This window comes from Desmodus rotundus, chromosome 7 (assembly GCF_022682495.2).
Source record: "Desmodus rotundus isolate HL8 chromosome 7, HLdesRot8A.1, whole genome shotgun sequence".
Classification (NCBI taxonomy): domain Eukaryota; kingdom Metazoa; phylum Chordata; class Mammalia; order Chiroptera; family Phyllostomidae; genus Desmodus; species Desmodus rotundus.
The window spans coordinates 136,130,643-136,151,438 of NC_071393.1; the positions used below are offsets into that span (position 1 = coordinate 136,130,643).

At 41.1% G+C, this 20,796-nt stretch overlaps 1 protein-coding gene across 6 annotated transcripts in view; it reads left to right on the top strand.

Annotated features, from left to right (window-relative positions):
• The window catches only part of MARK3 (microtubule affinity regulating kinase 3), a 92,538-nt gene that overhangs the window by 12,976 nt on the left and 58,766 nt on the right, over positions 1-20,796 (top strand). For all 6 annotated transcript variants that reach the window (XM_053927503.2, XM_053927498.2, XM_053927499.2 and 3 more), the window contains exons 2-3: positions 9,133-9,324; positions 19,327-19,380. In XM_053927503.2, coding sequence (XP_053783478.1) covers positions 9,133-9,324; positions 19,327-19,380 — 246 coding nt within the window. The remainder of the gene's footprint in view (positions 1-9,132; positions 9,325-19,326; positions 19,381-20,796) is intronic.

Consider the following 20,796-nt stretch of genomic DNA (forward strand, 5'->3'; position numbering starts at 1 on the left):
TCATCACACTACTCACAATGGTAAACAGATTGAAATTTATTTATTTTTTAATAAGTTTTTTCTTAAAGATTTATTTATTTACTTTTGGAGAGAGGGAGAGAAACATTAATGGGTAAGAGATACATTGGTTGGTTGCCTCTCACATACCCCCAGCTGGAGACCTGGACCACAATCCAGGGATGTGCCCTGACTGGGACTCGAACCGGCAACCTTTCGCTTCACAGGCAGGCACTCAATCCACTGAGCCACACCAGCCAGGGCAACAGTTTGAAATTTATGAGTTGTTTATTTATGGAACTTTTTATTTAATATTTTTGGACCATGAGTAACTGAAACTGTATAAAGTGAAATTGGATAAGAGGGGACTACTGTATTATGAATGGTTACTTTTAATTAATTTTTGTGGTAGGTCACTACTGGTGTGGAGGAATATTACAGGTTGATCCTTGTACCTTGCCAAGCTGTCTTATGAATTTCAATGGTATTTCTGATTCTTCTGTTTTGTTGGTAGATAATATCATCTAGAAATAATGATACTTTAATCTCTTTTCTTTGACCTTACATCTGAAAACTCTCTTTCCTTAAAGTATTGGTCATGACCTCTAGTGTTGTTAAGCAGCTTCTTGTTTCTGATTTTAAATGATTCTGAAGTCTCTCCATTTAGTGTGACATTTGCTGAAAGTTTATGGTCTATGATTTTTACCAAATTAAGGAAGTTTTGTTCTGTTCCTCGTTTGCTAAGAGGTTTTTAAATCACAAATTGTTGAATCTTATCATATTTTTTCTGCAGTGAAAGAAATAATTGCTTAGCTGCTTTCAAAAGTGGAAACTGATATTATGATTATCTTTAAATTACAAAATACTTGGGGAAGAGCCCTTTATTGAATCAATTTGGCTTTGTAGATTTTTTTTTCTTTTTTCAACATTTGAAAAACTGCCCATGTGTTAAAGGGGTGGCTTGTTATTTTAAGGATTAGAAAGGATGTTTGGACACATGTCTTGTGTTTTAAGGAAGGGACCAAGCAAGCTCTGTTCTGGAAGAATTGAAACATAATATGAAGTTGTTATAAACTTTTACACTTGATCTCTTAAGTAATTCTACATTTCAGTGCTTTACCAGATAGATACAAGAGCAAACCTGGAACCTTATTTATTATGTCAATAATAGTTTTGTGTGTGTCTAAGGCATATATTCTCATTTATGCCTTCTGGTTGTGATGTTTTATATTCTATGGCTGTATATATGGACAAATGTTTTTATGAGCTAGTGCGTATAACATAAAGTGGAGTGCATTTCCCATTTATTTTCTTATTGTTTCTTACGTTAGTATTGATATAGCCATGAGCCCTGTAACAGTAGTGCTTTAGCTGAGAGCAACACAACCTAACTAAGTAGGGGTTTGTTTTACTCACAAAAGAAATCTAGGCAGTTCCTTGTTTTGGTTCAGCAGTTCAATACTATTTGAGCTGGTGTTTTTAAAAAATATTTTTGTCTTTTTTCCCCCAGAACCTTCCAATAGACATTCACTAATGAGAACTGGCCAGAACTAAGCCATATGCTACTTCTAGCTGCAGGGAAGTTTGGGAAAACAAGAGCTTAGCTGGCCATGTTGCCTCCCAAATACATCCAGCTTCTCTTGAAAATGAAGGAAGGAATGGATATTGATTTGATAACTACAGTGTTTGCTTTATTCCCTAGTAATATTGGCAACTTAAATGTTTTTCACTAAAGTTAAATTTTAATTTGAAAATGAACACTTTATGAATTTGTTAATCTCCTATCTTTGGCGTTTTCTGCATTATTTTCTGTAGCAGCGTACATATTCTAGTTTCCAAGGTGGATGAAATGACATTGACTCCGTTCCATGGGAGGGAGAAGGATTGAGACTTCTTTATCTTCAAGAATTAAATTCAACAGCTCAGTACTTCTAGTGTGCTTAGTGCTTCCACAAAATATTATAAAATGACTACAGAAGAATTATGTAACATTGTCGGGTCCTCAGGTTGTTTATTGGCTTCTTAGGGAGATAAAAAATCCCATGTGTGAAATAATTGACTAAGGGTACAAGAATTCAAAATTAGTTTAAAAAGTTTAGTATTGGCATTGAGTACTATGATACAGGAATAGGAAACCTTTTCAAGTTAAACATGTTAGATTTTTAAATTTATGGACTTTATGTAAGGAAACATCAAATTAAATATACTCAGTTTAACCGTATTAGAATTTAATATCAGATATTTCAGTCTGTTGTATGAATTTATACTCTGATGGGGAAATTCAGGTTTCATTTTGCTTTGCATTATGATTATTTATTTGCATGAGTGTATATTAGTTTAGGCAGGGTTATGCTGTGGTATTATATGCGACTGAAATCTAGTGACCTAACAGTAAAAAATCCTTGTTTACACCGAGTTTGCCTGGGGTCTCATTGGCTCCATGAAGACGGATCTTGTCCAGACTGATTTGGTCCTGTGGCCCCTGTCTTTGGACAGTGCTCAGAGTTCGGAAGAGCAGAAGACAAGGATGGAGTTAAGCATTGGCAATTAAACGCCTCAGCATGGGAATGACATGTCACTTTCACAGAAATCTAATTAGCCAAATTTAGGCGTTCTGCTATGCCTAACCTCAGGTGAGGGGAATGAGTTTCTCCTTGAAGTTTGTGTAATTCTCCAGGAACTCAGCACAAGAGCCAGTCTGGTGGATAATAGTATTGTCAACAAGTAGTGTACTAGAGATACAGATACAAGCGCAATAGCCCGAGAGCCCACAAGAAAAGAAAGACATTCTAATGGTGTGCAGAGAGAGTCCTGGAGGCTTCATAAGTTTGCTGACAAATGATCCCAACGTAAGGGAATAAAGGAGGGTTTTCTTAGGTTTGAAGAGAAGAAAAGGCACTCAAACTAGGGAACCAGTATCGTGCTAGAGAGCAGTGGTGGTGCGGGTCAGAGAGGACCTTCAACTCATTTAATATTCATACAGCAGCAGTGTATTTCACAGCTACTGTGTGTCAGGCTCTGTTCCAATTTTGGGAAATAGCTGGTAATGAACAAAACACAAAAATCTGGGTCCTCCTGAAAGTCACATGTTAGTAGATGTAGTTGACGGAGTTAGTCTTTTATTATCAATAGATTAGGGAATAGGCAAAATATGAACTTTGGGTGCCTGTGAATTTTAATTGTACTATTTTTACTGTACATGAAGTAAAAGACAGTTAATTTTCACAAAAGTTAATATTTTGTCTAACTGTTCTCACTCTGGAAAACTTACAAAAATATTTAAAAAGCTGAATTTATAAAATATATAAATCAGAAAATTTACAAAAGCTTTTTTAACCAAAATTTTGGATAGTAGTAAAATTTTGCTGACAATATTTTCATTGCCTAAATAGTAAAACCACTTGACACATGTACCTCCTGGGGTGAGGGACTTGGTTTTGTCACTTGATAAATATTTGAATGAGTGAATAGAAGGAAAAAATTTGGGCGATAGAAGAGAAATTTCTTAATTTAACCATCTGAACACCACAGCAATTAGTGTTTTGATATTTGTTTAGTCATTATAATATTTATTAAATACCTGTTAAGTGCCAATTATTGTTCTAGAATCAAAGGAACAATAAATAACTGTCTTGTTTTTATTAAACTTATATCTTGTTTGGAAATAAACATGAGCCCTGACTGGTGTCACTCTGTTGGTGAGACGCTGTCCTGCGAAATGAAAGGTCATCACTGGGTTGTATTGCTGGTCAGGGCACATACCTGGGTTGCGAGTTCAGCCCTCAAGTCGGGGTGTGTTTGAGAGGCAACTGATTGATCTTTCTCTTTCACACGGACCTTTCTCTTCTTTTCTTTCTCCCTCCCTTCGTTCACATAGATATATATTACATAATATATATGTAATATAATATATAACGTTATATATGTAATATATACATATATGTAATATATGTAATGCATATGTAATATGTAATGTATCATATATACACATATATAATACATAATATATCAATTTTTTAAAGCCATACTCCAGCTGATCTACAAAATTGCATTACATCACGTCTTGTGTACAACAGAGGAAAACCAGCTTTCTGTAAAGCCTAGTGTTATAACTTAGTTGTTGCTTTAATCTTTTCTTTTTTTATTTTTTTTTACTGATTGGTTTGAGAAAGAGAGACAGGAACATTGATTTTGTTCCACTTTGTTACACATTCATTAGTTGTTTCTTGTATACGCCCTGACTGAGGAGCAAACCCACAACGATGGCAGATTGGGACAATGGCCCTAACCAGCTGCACTGCCTGGCTAGGGCTGCCTTAGTCTTTTCTTTGCAGCAAGACCTCATTTATAAATAGGCCATTTCCCCTAAATTCTGATTTGGAAACTAGAATCCTTTTTGTAACAGAAACAACGTTACAAGTTGCTTAGATTTATAACTAGTTTGTAAACTCCTGTTTTACTACCTAAAATATACACGCATAATAAAAACATAGACATCATTGTTTGTAATGTAGTATTACGTGATAATTGAGTAAAACAGAAAAAAACCTACCTCAGAACCTGACATGTCAGGGAAAAATAGTTAGATGAATGTGAGAAACTAGGTGGAAATTAACATGGCAGTTCTGAAAAGGATATTTTTTTCCCTTGAAATGTCATTTATTTATTTATTTTTATTGTTCAAGTACAGTTATCTCCATTCCCCCCCACCCTGTACTCTCCCCCACCCCAGCGATCCTGACCTTCCACCCTCCATCCTACCCCACTTTGGCTTTGTCCATGTGTCCTTTATACATGTTCCTTGACAACCCTTCCCTCTATTCCCCCCATTATCCCCTCCCCTCTGGTTACTGTCAGTTCTTAATTTCAATATCTCTGGTTATATTTTGCTTGCTTGTTTGTTTTGTTGATTAGGTTCTATTTAAAGGTGAGATCATACATATAGTATTTCTCTTTTACCACTTGGCTTATTTCACTTAGCATAATGCTTTTCATTTTCATCCATGCTGTTGCAAAAGACGGGTAGGAGCTTTTTTTTTTTTTCTGCTGTGTAGTATTCCATTGTGTAAACGTACCACAGTTTTTTTACCCACTCATTTACTGATGGGCACTTAGGTTGCTTCCAGCACTTGGCTATTGTAAATTGTGCTGCTATGAACATGGGGGTGCATAGATTCTTTTGAATTGGTGTTTCAGGATTCTTAAGGTATAGTTCCAGCAATGGAATTGCAGGGTCAAAAGGCAGTTCCAGTTTTAGTTTTCTGAGGAAATTCCATAGTTTTCCACAGTTGCTGCATCATTCTGCATTCTCACCAACAGTGGAAAAGGGGACTAGAGTTCCTTTTCTCCACAACCTCGCCAGTACTAGTTTGTTGATTTGATTATGATAGCCATTCTGACTGGTGTGAAGTGGTATCTCATTTTGGTTTGTTTTACATCTCTCTGATGGCTAGTGATGCTGAGCATCCTTTCATATGTTTCCGGGCCCTCTGTGTGTCCTCCTTGGAGAAGTGTCTGTTCAGGTCCTTTGCTCATTTTTTAATTAAATTGTTTGTCTTCCTGGAGTTGAGTCTTGTGAGTTCTTTGTATATTTTGTAGATCAAACCCTTGTCTGAGGTATCATTTGCAAATATATTTTCCCATATGGTTGGTTCCCTTGAAAAGGATATTTTTTGAGTACATCAGAGGTTGATGGCACAAATTCCTAAGCTTTTGCTTTAAAACATTTGTTTTTCATTTTTACTTGATACTAATAGGAAGTAGTTTCTGATGTTTATCAGCTACAATCAGTCTTGTTTTGACCTCTTGGTAGAGAGAGAATATTAGAAACATTCTCCTGGACAGAAAGTGAGAAAGAAGAAAGCAGGTTGGGAGTATCTGTGTGGGGACTGGGAGAGGGAGACACCTTGCTTGAGCAGGAGCTGGCAGGTGGAGGAGGGGGCATCTGCTGAGCAAATGCTGGGAAGAAGGGAACACTGGAACTGATAGTACTTTTTGTAACTCTAGTACTTTCATGTTTAGCACACTTAGAGGCATATACGATTTCTTTTACCTTTACAGAGCATATTGAGTACTTGATTCATTTATTCAACAAAATTATCTTCCAGTCAATATGACAGAGTAGCAGACATGGCTCATTTCTTTGCACAACCACATCAAAATTACAGCTAAAATATAGAACAACCATCACTCAGAAATGTCAGAAATCAAGTTGAATGGAAGTCTGACAACTATGGAATTAAAGAAACCACACCCATCCAGACTGGTAGGAGGGGCGCAGGTGCAGAATGGGCTGGTCTTTCACCCATCTGTGGTGGATGAAATTTCGGAAGGGATATCTCAGGAGCGAGGAGTCCCAGCCCCACACCAGGCCCCCTAGCCCAGGGTTTCAGTGCCGGAAAGATAAGTCCCCACAAAAACCAGCTGGGATAGACTCAGTAGAAGAAACTGCTGGAGCCCCAAGCAGTTTCTCTTAAAGAACCGACACATGGACTCAAATACTCAGACTTACTTCCTCTGAGCTCCAGCACCAGGTAGCAACTTGAAAAGCCCCAATGGTATACAGGGAGAAATTGAAGTGTCTGACATCAAGGCAAGCAGAGGCCATTGTCTTTTTTCTAAACCCTCCCCTCACAGAGCCAGCAAGCTGGTACCATATCTGAGACTCCATCAACCTGGCTAACACTGTTTGACCTGCCTTGGAGATCCCCAGACTCCACCCTACCCAATTTACAGGCACATCCAAGCTGCTTTTCCATACGAACAGCTGGTCTTGACTCACACTTCCCAACTTCCTAAATCCTCTCAAACAAGCAGCAGCTGGCCTCAGTGAGCCCCACTGGGCCTGGCACTAGCAGAGGCCAGCCTAGATTCAGAGTTTGGCTTCACCTGGGAATCTCCAAGCTCAGCACAAGCAGCAGCCACCTCAGATTGCTTTACAGCTCAGGCAGGGTGGCCCCAGGCAAAACACAGGTGGGGGCTGACCCTAACCTGCACCACCCAGGAAACCCCAGAACCAGTGCACCCAGTGGACAGCTACAGACCACTTCTGAGCACCACCACCCTGCCCCTGCACAGCTGATCCTTCACGGAGGGCAGAGGTTGGTGGTCAGCGGTCCCAGCCAGTCCTTACAGCTGCCTGGCCTGGATAAATCCCTCCCATTGATCTGCCAACAGCAACCAAGGCTCAACCACAAGAGGATGGGGTACACAGCCCACATGAAGGACGTACCTCGAGTACCCAGCTTGGGTGAAAGGGGAGGCTGTGCCACTGGACCCTACAGGACACCTACTACATTAGGCCACAGTCCCAAGACACAGAGTCAAAGCAGCTCTACCTACTACACAGAAACAAACACAGGGAGGCCTCCAAAACGAGGAGACAAAGAAACATGGCCCAAATGAAAGAACAGATCAAAACTCCAGAAAAAGAGCTAAACGAAATGAAGATAAGCAGTCTGTCAGATGCAGAGTTCAAAACACTGGTCATAAGGACACTCAAGGAACTCAGTGAGGACCTCAGCAGCATCAAAAAGATCCAGTCAGAATGAAGGATTTACTAATTGAAATAAAGAACAATTTACAGGGAAATAACAGAGCAGATGAAGCCAAGAATCCAATCAACAATTTGGAATATAAGGAAGCAAACAACAAGAAGAAAAAGGAATTCCAAAAAATGAGGGTAGTGTAAGCAGTCTCTGGGACAACTTTCAGAGGTCCAGCATTCGCATCATAGGGGTGCCAGAGGGAGAAGAGAAAGAGCAAGCAATTGGAAATATATTTTAAAAAATAGTGAAAGAAAACTTCCCTAATTTGGTGAAGGAAATAGACATGCAAGTCCAGGAAGCACAGAGAGTCCCCAACAAGATGGATGCAAAGAGGCCCACTCCAAGTCACACCATAATTAAAATGCCAAAGGTTAAAGATAAAGAGAGAATCTTAAAATCATCAGGAGAAAAGAAGTTAGTTACCTCCAGGGGAATTTCCATGAGACTCTCAGCTGATTTCTCAAAAGAAACTTTGCAGGCTGAAAGGGATTGGCAAGGAATATTCAAAGTAATGAAAAGCAGGGACCTACAGCCAAGATTGCTCTACCCAGCAAAGCTATCATGTAGAACTGAAGGGCAGATAAAGAGCTTCCCAAACAAGAAAAAACTAATGGAGTTCATCATCACCAAGCCATTATTACATGAAATGTTAAAGGGAGTTATTTAAGAAAAAGATCAAAACCACGAACAATAAAATGGCAAAAAAATACAAATCAATCAGCAATTGAATCTAAAAAACAAACTAAGCAAACAAGAACAGAGACAAAGTCATGGATACAGAGAGCGTTTTGATAGTTGCCAGATGGGAGGGGAGTGTGGAGGAATGAGGGAAGAGGTGAGGGGATTAAGAAGTACAAATAGGTACTCACAGAATAGCCATGGGGATGTAAAGTACAGGATAGGAATGGAGTGGCCAAAGAACTTATGTGCATAAACCATGGACATGAACAATGGTGTAGGGATTTCTGAGGGAGTGTGTGGTTTGGTGGGGGTGGTGCAAAGGGGGAAAAACCAGGGTGACTGTGATAGCATAAGCAATTCAAAAAAACAAATATTATCAAGGGTCACGCAGTCTGTCTCTTCATTTAAATACATTATTTTGAATTATTGTTAGCATAGTGTAGAAGGAATTTGGGAATCCAGATTCTCTCTGGGTTTTTCTCACTAGTGATGTGGCCGTGTGTCAATCATTGAAGTCTCCTCAGCTGAGAAGGTGATATTAGTGTGGTGCCTCTCTCACAAGGGTGTGGCATAGGGTCCTGTATGCCAAAGCATTTAATAGCACATGGAAAAGTTGGGTTCCTAACGACTGCTGGCAGGCCTGTTGCTTCTGTCATGTTACAGCCAGTATAGAAAGATCTCTCTTCAAGCACCCAGCTGAACTGCAACATTTGGTGTTGGGTATTTTTCTTAGTATCCTCGTTTTCCTCGTAAATTTCTATCATGTGGGCAACTTTCTTCAAAGTGTTAGATGTTTAGAATTAAAATTAAAGCAGTAATGTTTTGTTTTTTCAGCCAGAGGCCCTTACAGCTCCGTAGGGTACCGTGTGTTCTCATGTCCTGATCTTTGTTGTATGTTGTATTGTAGCACACGTCACATGGAGATGGGCGGCAAGAAGTGACCTCGCGCACCGGGCGCTCTGGAGCTCGGTGTAGAAACTCTATAGCTTCCTGTGCAGATGAACAGCCTCACATCGGAAACTACAGACTGTTGAAAACAATCGGCAAAGGGAATTTTGCAAAAGTGAAATTGGCAAGACACATCCTTACAGGCCGAGAGGTAAATGAGAATTATGCCTAATTTCTGTTACTATATTTGTTCTGTTTAGCTCCATGTGAGAGGAAGAGGAAGAGAATGTATAGATTTGGGCTCATTTCTAAGCTAATTAAACATTTTTTTAAGAAGAAACATTTATTATCTGAGGATTCTTTTGCTTTCTCATTCCTTTAAATGTTGTAAATATTATATAGATTTTTTGAGTTATCTTTTGCCTTTAAAAATGGGTAGTGTTTTGTTCTTTTTTAGTAGTATCTGCCACCATAGTAAAAATTGTTTTCAACTTCATGTATAAGCTCATTCATGGTACTTACAAATCATTAGTGCTGTTTTTTTAATGGATTTATACTCACAGAGTTTCTTCATCTTCCCGAATACTCTTCTCATAGCTTATATTTGATGGGTTATTGTGGATGATGGCACGTACTTTTCTGCCTTGTGATACCGGCTTTCTGCTCAAGCACTTTATGTATTTATCAAAACTACTAAATTAGCTCCCTCCTCATTTTCTACCCAGGCAGTGTACAACCTGTTTTGTTTCTTGCATTTAGATCTTTGTCTACTGTTCCTCTGCCTGAAACACATTGCAGGCTTTTGTGTCGATATCATTCCTGGGAAGTAGTTGTCATACCCTCTTTCCCCAGGCATGGATTCATGTTAAAAATCCTGATATTTCCTGTCCTGACTGGTGGGGCTCGTTGGTTGAGCATTGTACTGCAAAGTGAAAGGTCACTGGTTCGATTCCCAGTCAGGGCACATGCCTGGGTAGTGGGTTTGGTACCACAACTCATGAGAGAGGCAACTGATTGATGTTTCCTTCTCTTTCTCATTCCCTTCCTCCTCTCAAAAAATAAATAAAACCATTTTTAAAAATCCTGATATTTTCTAGATAACAAATTTTCCATTTATTGGAATTACTTGTTTACCTGTCTTCCCCCTCTAGTCTGTAGGGTAGGTGTCAGTGTTTGGCACATATCAGGTACTTGATATTGTGCTCTGACTGGAATTATACTTTTGAGGGAAGCTTTTTAAGGAAATGCTTTTCTTGTCCCAGAGCCTCCTGGTACATATGCCAAGATGGTGTTACAGGTATGCCGAGGGACTGATACCAGCAGCCCATCATGCCTAGGGCTGCTGGAGCGGGACTGGACCTGTCATTCCTTCCAGCAAGCATCCTGTGTTCATTGCGGTGTGCCCTACATATGTCCTCATTTCCTGAGACAACTAAAGATTTGCTTCTTCAAATTTCATATCAATTTTAGTGACACATCCCTGGTTAGGACTCCTTGTTGTGATGCCCAGACTGTTTTGGGAATCAGTAATAGCAAAGAGTGAGTAGAGCTTTTCTTGTTGTTTTTGATCAAAGCTTTTCGAACTAAAGAAGAAAACCTCTGAGTTTAGTTTCCACCAGGTGGTTACTCCGCCAGTGCCCTTACGTGAGCTGAGGGAGGGTGGGCGCGAAGAGGAGTGGGACAGACAACCCTGTTCCCCTTTGCTTCACTTACATCACTGGAGCCTGGCCTACTATGTTTATATCTAGTAGGTTCTCTTCTCTTCCCACCCCCCCTTTTTTTTTTTGGATTGATTTTAGAGAGGTTGGGGGAGAGAAAGACATCAATTTGTTGTTCCACTTCATGCTTTCATTGGTTGATTCTTGAATGTGCTCTGACCAGAGATCAAACCCGCAGCCTTGGCATGCTGGGACAACACTCTAACCAACTGACCAGGGCCATCTAGTAGGTTCTGTCTCCAGAAATGCTTGGCATTTGACTAGTGGCTAAATTTGTTCATATTTCCACTTATTTATGCATTTATTGGTTGATTTTTGTATGTGTCCTGACTGGGGATCAGCTGCAACCTTAGTGCATTGGAACGATGCTCCAACTAACTGAGCTACCTGGCCACAGTTAGTTGGTTTTTAAAGTCATCATTATGGTTTTTAAAAGTCATCATTGACTTTTTTTCTTTTAATAAAGCCTTTATTGAAATATAACACATCGTAGAAAAGTGCTTAAAATCACCATGTGTACGAGTATAGCTTGATGAAATATCACAGAGTAACCGTGTTTGCAGCGCCAGGACCCAGGGAAAGTGTGCCATGACGCGGACCCCAGAAGCCCTCCTTCTACCCCCTTTAATTACTTAACGGTTCTTCCTCCTCAAGGTAACCACTGTCCTGCCTTCGAGCACCAGAGATGTTTTTTTGAACACTATACTAATGAAATCATTCAGTACATATTTTGTGTCTGCCTGTTTTACTCCACTTTATGCTTGTGACATTATTCCATGTTGTGTATGTTTAGGTTTTCATTGGAAGGTTTAGTTTGTACCACCTGTTCTGATAGTTTGGCTTGGTCTTTATTGTGTGAACTGAATTGTGTCCCCCAAAATTCGCATGTTAAAGCCTTAACCCCCAGTGTAACAGTTTTGGAGAGCCTTTATGGAAGGGTTAATGGGGCCTTTATGGAATAATGGGGTTAAATCAGGTCATAAGTATAGGTTCTGATCCAATAGGGTTTGTGTCCTTACAGAGAGACAACAGAGCGCTTGCTTTCTCTGCCATGTGAGGACACAGTAAGAAGGCACGACGTACAAGCCCAGAGGAGAGTCCTCAGCAGGAACTGACCATGCTGGCACCCTGACCTCAGACTCCTGGCCTCCTAGGCTGTGGGGGATAAATTTCCTCTGTTTAAGCCTCCCAGTCTGTAGTGCTTTTTGTTATTTCAGCCCAAGCTGAGGAATAGGCCATTCTTCTAGGCTACTGTGTCCTAAAGGACTTGGGATCTTTCTTGTCATCTGCTCTTTCAGTCCTGGTGGATGCCTTAACAGCTGTCTGGAGCTGCACGCTAGGATCTTTTGAGTAGTAGTGAATTGACAGGAAGTGGAAGATAGGATTTTCCTCCAGTGGCTGTGTGCTACGGGCTTGTTGGGCCCTTTGGGTTGAGGAATGTTGGTGGGGGGAAGCCCTTGTCATGCATGAGTTCTCTTTAATCCTATTCTGTGATTTTCCACTGTGCTTCTGACATCAGGGTGAATCAGTGGAATTTCCCAGAACTTCACGCAAGTGGCAGGGACACTCCTCTTTTCTTACCTAGTGAACACTTCTTGTGCATGCCTTCTCCACTGCGTAGCCCCCCTCCCTCCCCCGAAAAACCCTCCACGATCCTGGGAATGGGTGGGTGGTCTTCTCTCCAGTCCCCATCTTCCTAAGGCAGTGTTGTACCACAGTTGCCTCCTGTTTGGTGACCTGGGTCTGAGCTGTCCTCCAGGCTCCAGCTCTGGGCCAAGGTTATTTTGGTAGTTGAGTCATCCTACAGGGAGCTGGGAGGAAGAGGGGATTAGGAGCTTCCTCCTCAGACTTTAGTGCCACACACACACACACACACACACACACACACACGCGCATCATGTTAAATGAGGGTTTCACTTTGAGTACAGTTGCTTTTGATAAAATGACTTCTTCAGTTTGATTTAGTTGAGCACAACATATTTGAGCTCCTGTTTTTGCTTTAGGTACTAATTGAATAGCACTAATTGAAAATGAAAGTGTGTAAGAACAGAATCAGAATAGACTCTTCAGAATAGAAGGCGGATATTGGGCAGAACCAGAAGAAACCAGTGATTAAGAGTCCAGTCATGAGAAGGAACCAGGTCTCAGAAGATCAGAGGAAAGAGGAACTGGAAAGGCAGCATATTGGATGGATCTGGCCATGAGAAGGAGGAAGAAAGTAGAGTGATGGCCAGAAAAGAACAGTGTTTCTGTCGGGTTTCTTTGGAGTTTGGGGGGGTCCAAGCATAACCCCTTAAAATCACTTATGAAAGTAAAGTTTAAAGAAAATTCATTCAACTTTGAAGTAATGTAATTTTTTAAACCACCTTGGTATCTGTTAAAATACCAAAACCTAATTTCCTCACTGTTTTACCTCCATCTCTGAGGTGTATGCCATTACAGGTGTGAGTGGTCTACACCTCGGGTCTACTTCACAGGCAGTCACGGAGTGCTGCCCGTGTGCCCGCCGTGTGTGAGGGCTGTGGCAGTGAACATGGCGTCTCCCCCCCATTTGAGACAGTCACAGGGTGGCCATTGTTGGCATAGTCCAGCAGCCAGTATTTCCTTTCACTTTATTTGTATAGTTTCCATCAAGATAATTATGTTTTCCAAATACAGAATTAGAATCCTGACTTTGCTTTTTTCGGGTGCACACACACACTCTTTGCTCCTCCTCCAATTCTGATTTTGCCCTCCCCCAGGCAGGGATGAGGGGTGGTGGTTCCTTCCACTGCAGGGTCAGGCTCCCTGGGTGCCTTACTGCAGCATTTCCCTTCTTGTAGTCCCTCTGCTTTGGCAGATGGAGGCTTTAGACCAAGTTAAGCATTTTTTTTTTTTTTAAGCATTAATATGAAGAGTGCAGCAGTTCTCAAAGTAAGCATGGGTACCTGTGTGGGTTTACTGAGACCGTTTTGGTAGGTCTGCAGAGTGAAAACAATTTTTGTAATACCGTTCAGACATTATTTGCTTTTTCCATTCTCACAAGTATAAAGTAGAATTTCTCAAAGGCTATGTGATATGTGATACCACAACAAATTGAATACAGAAGGATGTGTGAGAATTTCATTAAAATGTTACGGGTATGTATGCAGAAGTAGAATTTCTAGATTATATGGTAATTCTTTCAAAAATATTTTTGGGAACTTTGCACTGTTTTCTACAGAGGTTGTACTATTTTTACATTCTTAACCAACAGTGCATCCTCACCAAGTCTTACTTTGTTGATTGACTGGTTTTTGGTAGTTGTGTGTGTAGTGCTGTCTTCTAGCTTTGATTCGTATTTCCCTAATGACAAGTGATGTTGAGCATCTTTTTCATGTGCTTATTGGTCTCTGTATATCTTTGGAGAAATGTCTCTTCAAGTCCTTTACCCATTTTTGAATTGAGATTTTGTTGTTGTTGAGTTTTAGAAGTTCTGTATATATACTGGATATTAATCCTCTATCAGATATATGATTCACAAGCATTTTCTCCCATTCTGTGGGTTGTCTTTTTACTCTGCTGATATTGTCTTTTTAAAAATATATATTTATTTTTAGACAGAGGGGGAGGGAGGAAGAGAAGCATCAATGTGTGGTTGCCTCATGTGCACCCCCTAGTGGGGAGCTGGGCAGCACCCCAGGCACGTGCCTTGATTGGGAATCGAACCAGCGACCCTTGGTTCATAGGCCAGCACTCAATCCACTGAGCCATACCAGTCAGGTCTGTATTTATTTATTTTTTTGATGTCTGATCGTATGTATTTTTTACTCTTAAAAATCTAATTTCTGACTGCATTCAGACTCAGAGGTGGAAGCTTGCAGGGGGGATAGCGTACATCTCCTGGCAATCTGTTCCTGGTGCTTTTCTGTGGCCTCCTTCATTCTCTTAGCCAAAAATTTAGCATATTCTAGGGCCTCTTCCTTATTTTTCTTTTTACTATTTCTTCAGAGCAATAAGCTCATGTTTGTGTCGAAGGGCACGTGGGGTGACAAGACACTGAATCTGGGGTGCTTTGGCCTGAGGTTTCTTACCTTCTTGGTTTAGGGGCTTCCTCACCATGTATTGGTGGGCATCATCTTCCTCAGAAATTGAAAGGTTGCCGATTCTGCTCACTTGTTTGAGCCCCAGGCAGCGAGATACGGTGGTTATCACTGACACCAGGAATACTTTTCTTCCTCCCCTCACCCCCCCCCCCCCGCCCCCCGCAACAACCAGGTTGAGAACACTATGATTGGTGTCTACAACACAACCCCGAACAGATTGGCGCTTTCTCTCTCCAGTCTTCCTTGGTCTGTAACAGGAATGCCCCTTAGTAGCAGGGGGATGTGGCTATGGGTCAAGACACCCTGCTTCATGGGGAAACCTTATTTGTCATTTCCACCACAGATTTGAACCACATAACCCTTCCATTCTTTTTTTTTAATATATTTATTGATTATGCTATTACAGTTGTCCCATTTCCCCCCCACTCCACTCCATCCTGCCCACCCCCCTCCCTCCCACATTCCCTCCCCATAGTTCATGTCCATGGGTCATACTTATAAGTTCTTTGGCTTCTACATTTCCTACACTATTTTTACCCTCCCCCTGTCTATTTTCCACCTGTCATCTATGCTACTTATTCTCTGTACCTTTACCCCCCTCTCCCCCTCCCACTCCCTTATTGACAACCCTCATGTTCTAGTTGTTTGCCTAGTTTGCTCTCGTTTTTGTTTTATGTGTGGTCGTTAATAACTGTGAGTTTGCTGTCATTTTTACTGTTCCTATTTTTGATCTTCTTTTTCTTAGGTAACTCCCTTTAACATTTCATATAATAAGGGCTTGGTGATGATGAGCTTCTTTAACTTGACCTTATCTGAGAAGCACTTTATCTTCCCTTCCATTCTAAATGATAGCTTTGCTGGATACAGTAATCTTGGATGTAGGTCCTTGCGTTTAATCTTGGGTAATGTAATTATGATGTGCCTTGGTGTGTTCCTCCTTGGGTCCAGCTTCTTTGGGACTCTGAGCTTCCTGGACTTCCCAGAAGTCTATTTCCTTTGCCAGATCGGGGAAGTTCTCCTTCATTATTTGTTCCAATAAGTTTTCAATTTTTTGTTCTTCCTCTTCTCCTTCTGGCACCCCTATAATTCGGATGTTGGAACGTTTCAAGGTGTCCTGGAGGTTCCTAAGCCTCTCCTCATTTTTCCAAGTTCTTGTTTCTTCATTCTTTTCTGGTTGGATGTTTCTTTCTTCCTTCTGGTCCACACCGTTGATTTGAGTCCCAGTTTCCTTCTCATCACTATTGGTTCCCTGTACATTTTCCTTTGTTTCTCTTAGCATAGGCTTCATTTTTTCATCTGTTTTTCGAACAGATTCAACCAAGTCTGTGAGCATATTGATAACCAGTGCTTTGAACTGTGCATCCGATAGGTTGGCTATCTCTTCGTCGCTTAGTTGTATTTTTTCTGGAGCTTTGAAGTGTTCTGTCATTTGGGCCATTTTTTGTTGTTGTTTGTTTGTATTGGTGCATCTGTTACTTTAAGGGGCGGAGCCTTAGGTGTTCACCGGGGCGGGGTAATGCTGGTCGCTGTGCTGTGACGCTGTATGTGGGGGAGGGGCCGAGTGGGAGCAATGGCGCCCGCCTCACTCTCCTCCGGATTTTAATCTTTCACTCCGATACCCACAATCAAACTGGGCCCCTCTGGTGCTGGTTCCCGAGTAAGTGGGCCTGTGCACACTCTAGGCCCCTGTGGGTCTCTCCAACAACCTCTCCTGTGAGGCTGGGAGTCTCTCCTGCTGCTGCCCCAACCCCCACGGGCGCTTTCAATCAGAGGTTTGAGGCTTTATTTCCCGGAGCTGGAGCCCTGGGTTGCACGGTCTGCTTCGCTCCCCGCCGTTCATCTGGTTTATCTGTGGGCGAATGTGGTGCCGCAGGGTGTTACCCGCCACTCTGCCTGCCCCACTCTCCGCCACTCTGAGTCCGGCCCTCTGGGTTTATCTGTGCAAATGTGGGGCCGCAGGGTCTGCTAGTGCTCAGACTGCCTGCGCCATTTGTCCCACACTCCGCCAGTCTCAGTCCCGCCACAGCCACGCGAGTCCTCTCCACCCCAGTGCCCGTCTCCGCCCCTCCTACCAGTCTGGATGAATGTTTATTTTCTATTTCCTTGGTGTCGGTCCCCCTTGCTGTTTGATTCTCAGTTCTGGTTGTGCGAGGAGGCACAGTGTGTCTACCTACGCCGCCATCTTGGTTCTACCCTTCCATTCTTTATCCGGAGTATCAACAGCAACTTCTTTGACCATATGCATCTCGTAAAAGGTACAAAGTGTGGGTTCGTCATCCACTTCAGGGAGTTTCTGGCAGCCAGTGGCTGGGAGAGGGGTGGTCAGCGTCATCCCAAAGCAGCTGACTGCCTCTGAGGTGCCATGCTAAAGAGCTGGATGTTGCTTTTTGATGCACTTTGGTGTCATATCCAAGTGATCATTGCCAAATCCAATGTCATGAAGCCTTTGCCCTGTTTTCTTCTAAGAGTGTCATAGTTTTAGGTCTTACATTTAAGGTCATTGATCCTCTTTGAGCTAATTTTTATATATAGTGTTAAGTAAAAGTCCAGTTTCATACTTCTGCTGGTGGGTATCCAGTTTTTTCCCCAGCACCATTTGTTGAATATTATTATTTTTAAATGAATTGTTCACTCATCTTTAAACTTTTTCAGTTTTCATTTGTAACAGGATAAATATCAATAGATACAACTCACATTTGGTGTCATCAGTAATTTTCAAAGTGGCAAGGGGATGAAAATGCTCGAGAACCATTGACATACAGACTCTGTGAGTGCTTTCCTCAGGCGTCGGCTGCAGCCCCTTCCTTCCTGGCCCTTCTTACTGGAGTTGCCAGGTGCACAGCAGGAGCAAGCCTCACCAACACCAGGCCAGGCATTAGTCGCCCTGGACCCCGGTGCAAAGCCTACTCACTTATGTTCCCCAGTTCACGGCAAAGTCTCTCTCTTAACTTCGTTGTCCTTCTGTCCTCTTTTGGCACCCCATCTCCCTGTTCTGGATGTTTATAGTTTCTAGAAATCACTTTTATGAGAGAAATGACAAACCAACCGGTGAGGATGCGAATCTAGGCTCACTTATTAAGTATGAGTAAAGCTGGTTTTCTTTTCATTTTTTTTTCTTTGCTTTTCTTTTAAGGTAAGAAGTGCATACAACTAGAAATTACAGGGTTTTTGCGGGGGGGTTGTTTCCAAGTGGCTTGTTTTTAGACTGCCTGGGGTGTACTCATTCCTTTTGAACCATTTTTTGCCTCTGTGTATGTTTCACTTGGTTAGTCTACAGATTAGTCTGGAATTAGTCCCTTTTCCTTCTTTAACTGCCTAAGGGCTTTTCTGTCTTTTTTAAACAATTAAACTATAGTTGGCCTACAACATTAGCTTCAGGTATACGACATAGTGCTTCGACATTTATATACTTGATAATGTGAATAGCACCCTAAGTCTAGTGCACTCACCGCACTGTTATTGACTGTATTTTCCTTAACCTTCCCCACCCACCCCTGCATTTCCCACCAACCCCTCACCCCAGCAACCATCACTTTGTTCTTTGTTTCTAGGGATCTGGTTTTGTTTTAGTTTGTTGTTCATTTGTTTTGATTTTTTTTTAATTCCACATACTGAAATCATGTAGTATTTAGCTTTCTCTATCTGACTCATTTCCATTTAACACAATGTCCTCTAGGTCCATCCATGCTGTTACAAATTTCACTCTTGTTATTGCTGAGTAATATTCTGTTTGTGTGTGTGTGTAATCACATCTTTATCCATTCATCTACTGATGGACGCCTAGATTGCTTCCATATCTTGGCTATTATAAGTACTGCCGCAGTGAACATAGGAGTGCATATATCTTTTCTATCCTTTTAATAATAAAAGGTTTTTAAGGTTTGCAGATTCAACATCTATGTATTTGTTCATATATTTACTCAATTACCAAGTTCCCACTGTGTGTAAGACACTCCGGGGGGCATTCTGGGCTACATAAACCTATCAAAGCAAGGGCAAGGGTTCTTGCCCTCGGGTCTCAGAATCAGATATGGTTAAAGGGTCACTAAATGGTGAATAGATAGATTTGCTGCATTGCGATCTTTTTAGAAGTGTTTTCATTGTTTAATCTCTATTTTTATTTTTTGGTTTGTGGGAGATATTATTGCCCCGTGTCTATAGGTATCTTCATATAAAATGTTATAATACAGGCATACAACTGTAATTGAATAACAATAAAAATTAAAAAAAATGTTATAATACTACCCTTATTTGCACAAAGCCCCTGTTTTCAATTATAAAATATAAAATACTGTTTAAACTAGTTGAGTTTTAGGTTTTGAGGTTTACTTGCTTTTTAACAATGCCTCATGTCTGGGCATTTACAAAATGTACCAGTTTATAATTATCAAATTCTTAAAATCCACAAATGTTTTATTTATTTTTTTCTAGGTTGCAATAAAAATAATAGACAAAACTCAGTTGAATCCAACAAGTCTACAAAAGGTAAGATTGGTCAGGTATCCAGTACTTTTTAAATGATTTTGTGCTAACTGCATATAATTTGCCTCTTATATACTGCTACTGTTATTTTTATTTATTATGTTTAGTACAGTAAAGCTTTATGTTCCTCAGAAGCATACAACTTAACTGTAGTGTTATATAAATGTAGTGTTGTAGTGTTGTTGGATTCTTTTTGCTCAGTTGAAAATAATGCTTTTTAATGTTCTTAATAGCAAACAGAAGGCTGTGCTTTTAAATTTGAATGTTCTAAGTAATGATTAGAATAGAGTTTTAAAAAATAAGTCAGAACAGCCTGGCTGGTGTGGCTCAGTGGATTGAGCGCCAGTCTGTGAACTGGAAGGTTGCAGGTTTGATTCCTGGTCAGGGCACTTGCCTGGGTTGTGGGCCAGGTACCCAGTAGGGGGCACATGAAAGGCAACCACACATTGATGGTTCTCCTTCCCTTCCCAAATAAATAAATAAAATCTTAAAAAAAAAAAAAAGAAAGAACAACGTATTTTCATGTAATTACTCTTAATCAGCATTATACACCATATAGCTAATACTAAGATCTTTAAAGTCAGCGTTTTGACTTTATAAATTGTCACACTGGGTTGAATTAAGGAGTGCTGGTTAATCCATACAAATGGAAAACTGAGTGGTAGTTGAAAAAAACACACTTGTAATGCACTTACTGTCATTTGTATCACTTAAGTAACTCAGGAGTTCTCAATCCCCTGCATGTAAGAATCACCTTGGTCTCTTCAAATCCCTGGTGACTGGCCTGCAGGGGAGATTTAATTGCTCAGGTAAGGCCTGAGGGTAGGTATTTCACTGGTGCATCTGCAAATGATTAATGATCTTTAAAGATTTTGTTTATTTAATGAGCCACACCAGCCCGGGCTAATGATCTTTATAATAAGATCCTTCTAGTATTTTTAATTTTGCTAAGCCTTTTTATATACTTCATTTGATTTCTAGATTTGGTCTATAGTAGGTGGGGGTTAAACAGACATTGCACGAGGCAGGAAGTCCTGACTTTTAATCCTAGCTGTGATACTTAGCCAGATGTCCTACTTGACCTTCAGTAGGTCACTTAATTTTCTCACCTCAGATTTCTCACCTTTAAAATGGAGATATAGTCAAACCCTGGTTCTGAACAATTCAGTTCTTGACCAAGTTCTCGGGGGGGGGGGGGGGGGGGGGGGGTCTTGGTTGTCTAACAAAACTTCAGGTCTCAATTCACTACCCCAGGAGTCCTTGACCTCTGGGTTGCCGAGCCGAGCAGTACAGGTCCAATGGCCTGTTAGGAACTAGGCTACACAGCAGGAGGTGAGCAGCGGGTGATCTAGCAAAGCTTCCTGTTCCTCCTGCCGCCCGTGGAAAATTTGTAGTCCACAAAACTGGTCCCTGGTCCCA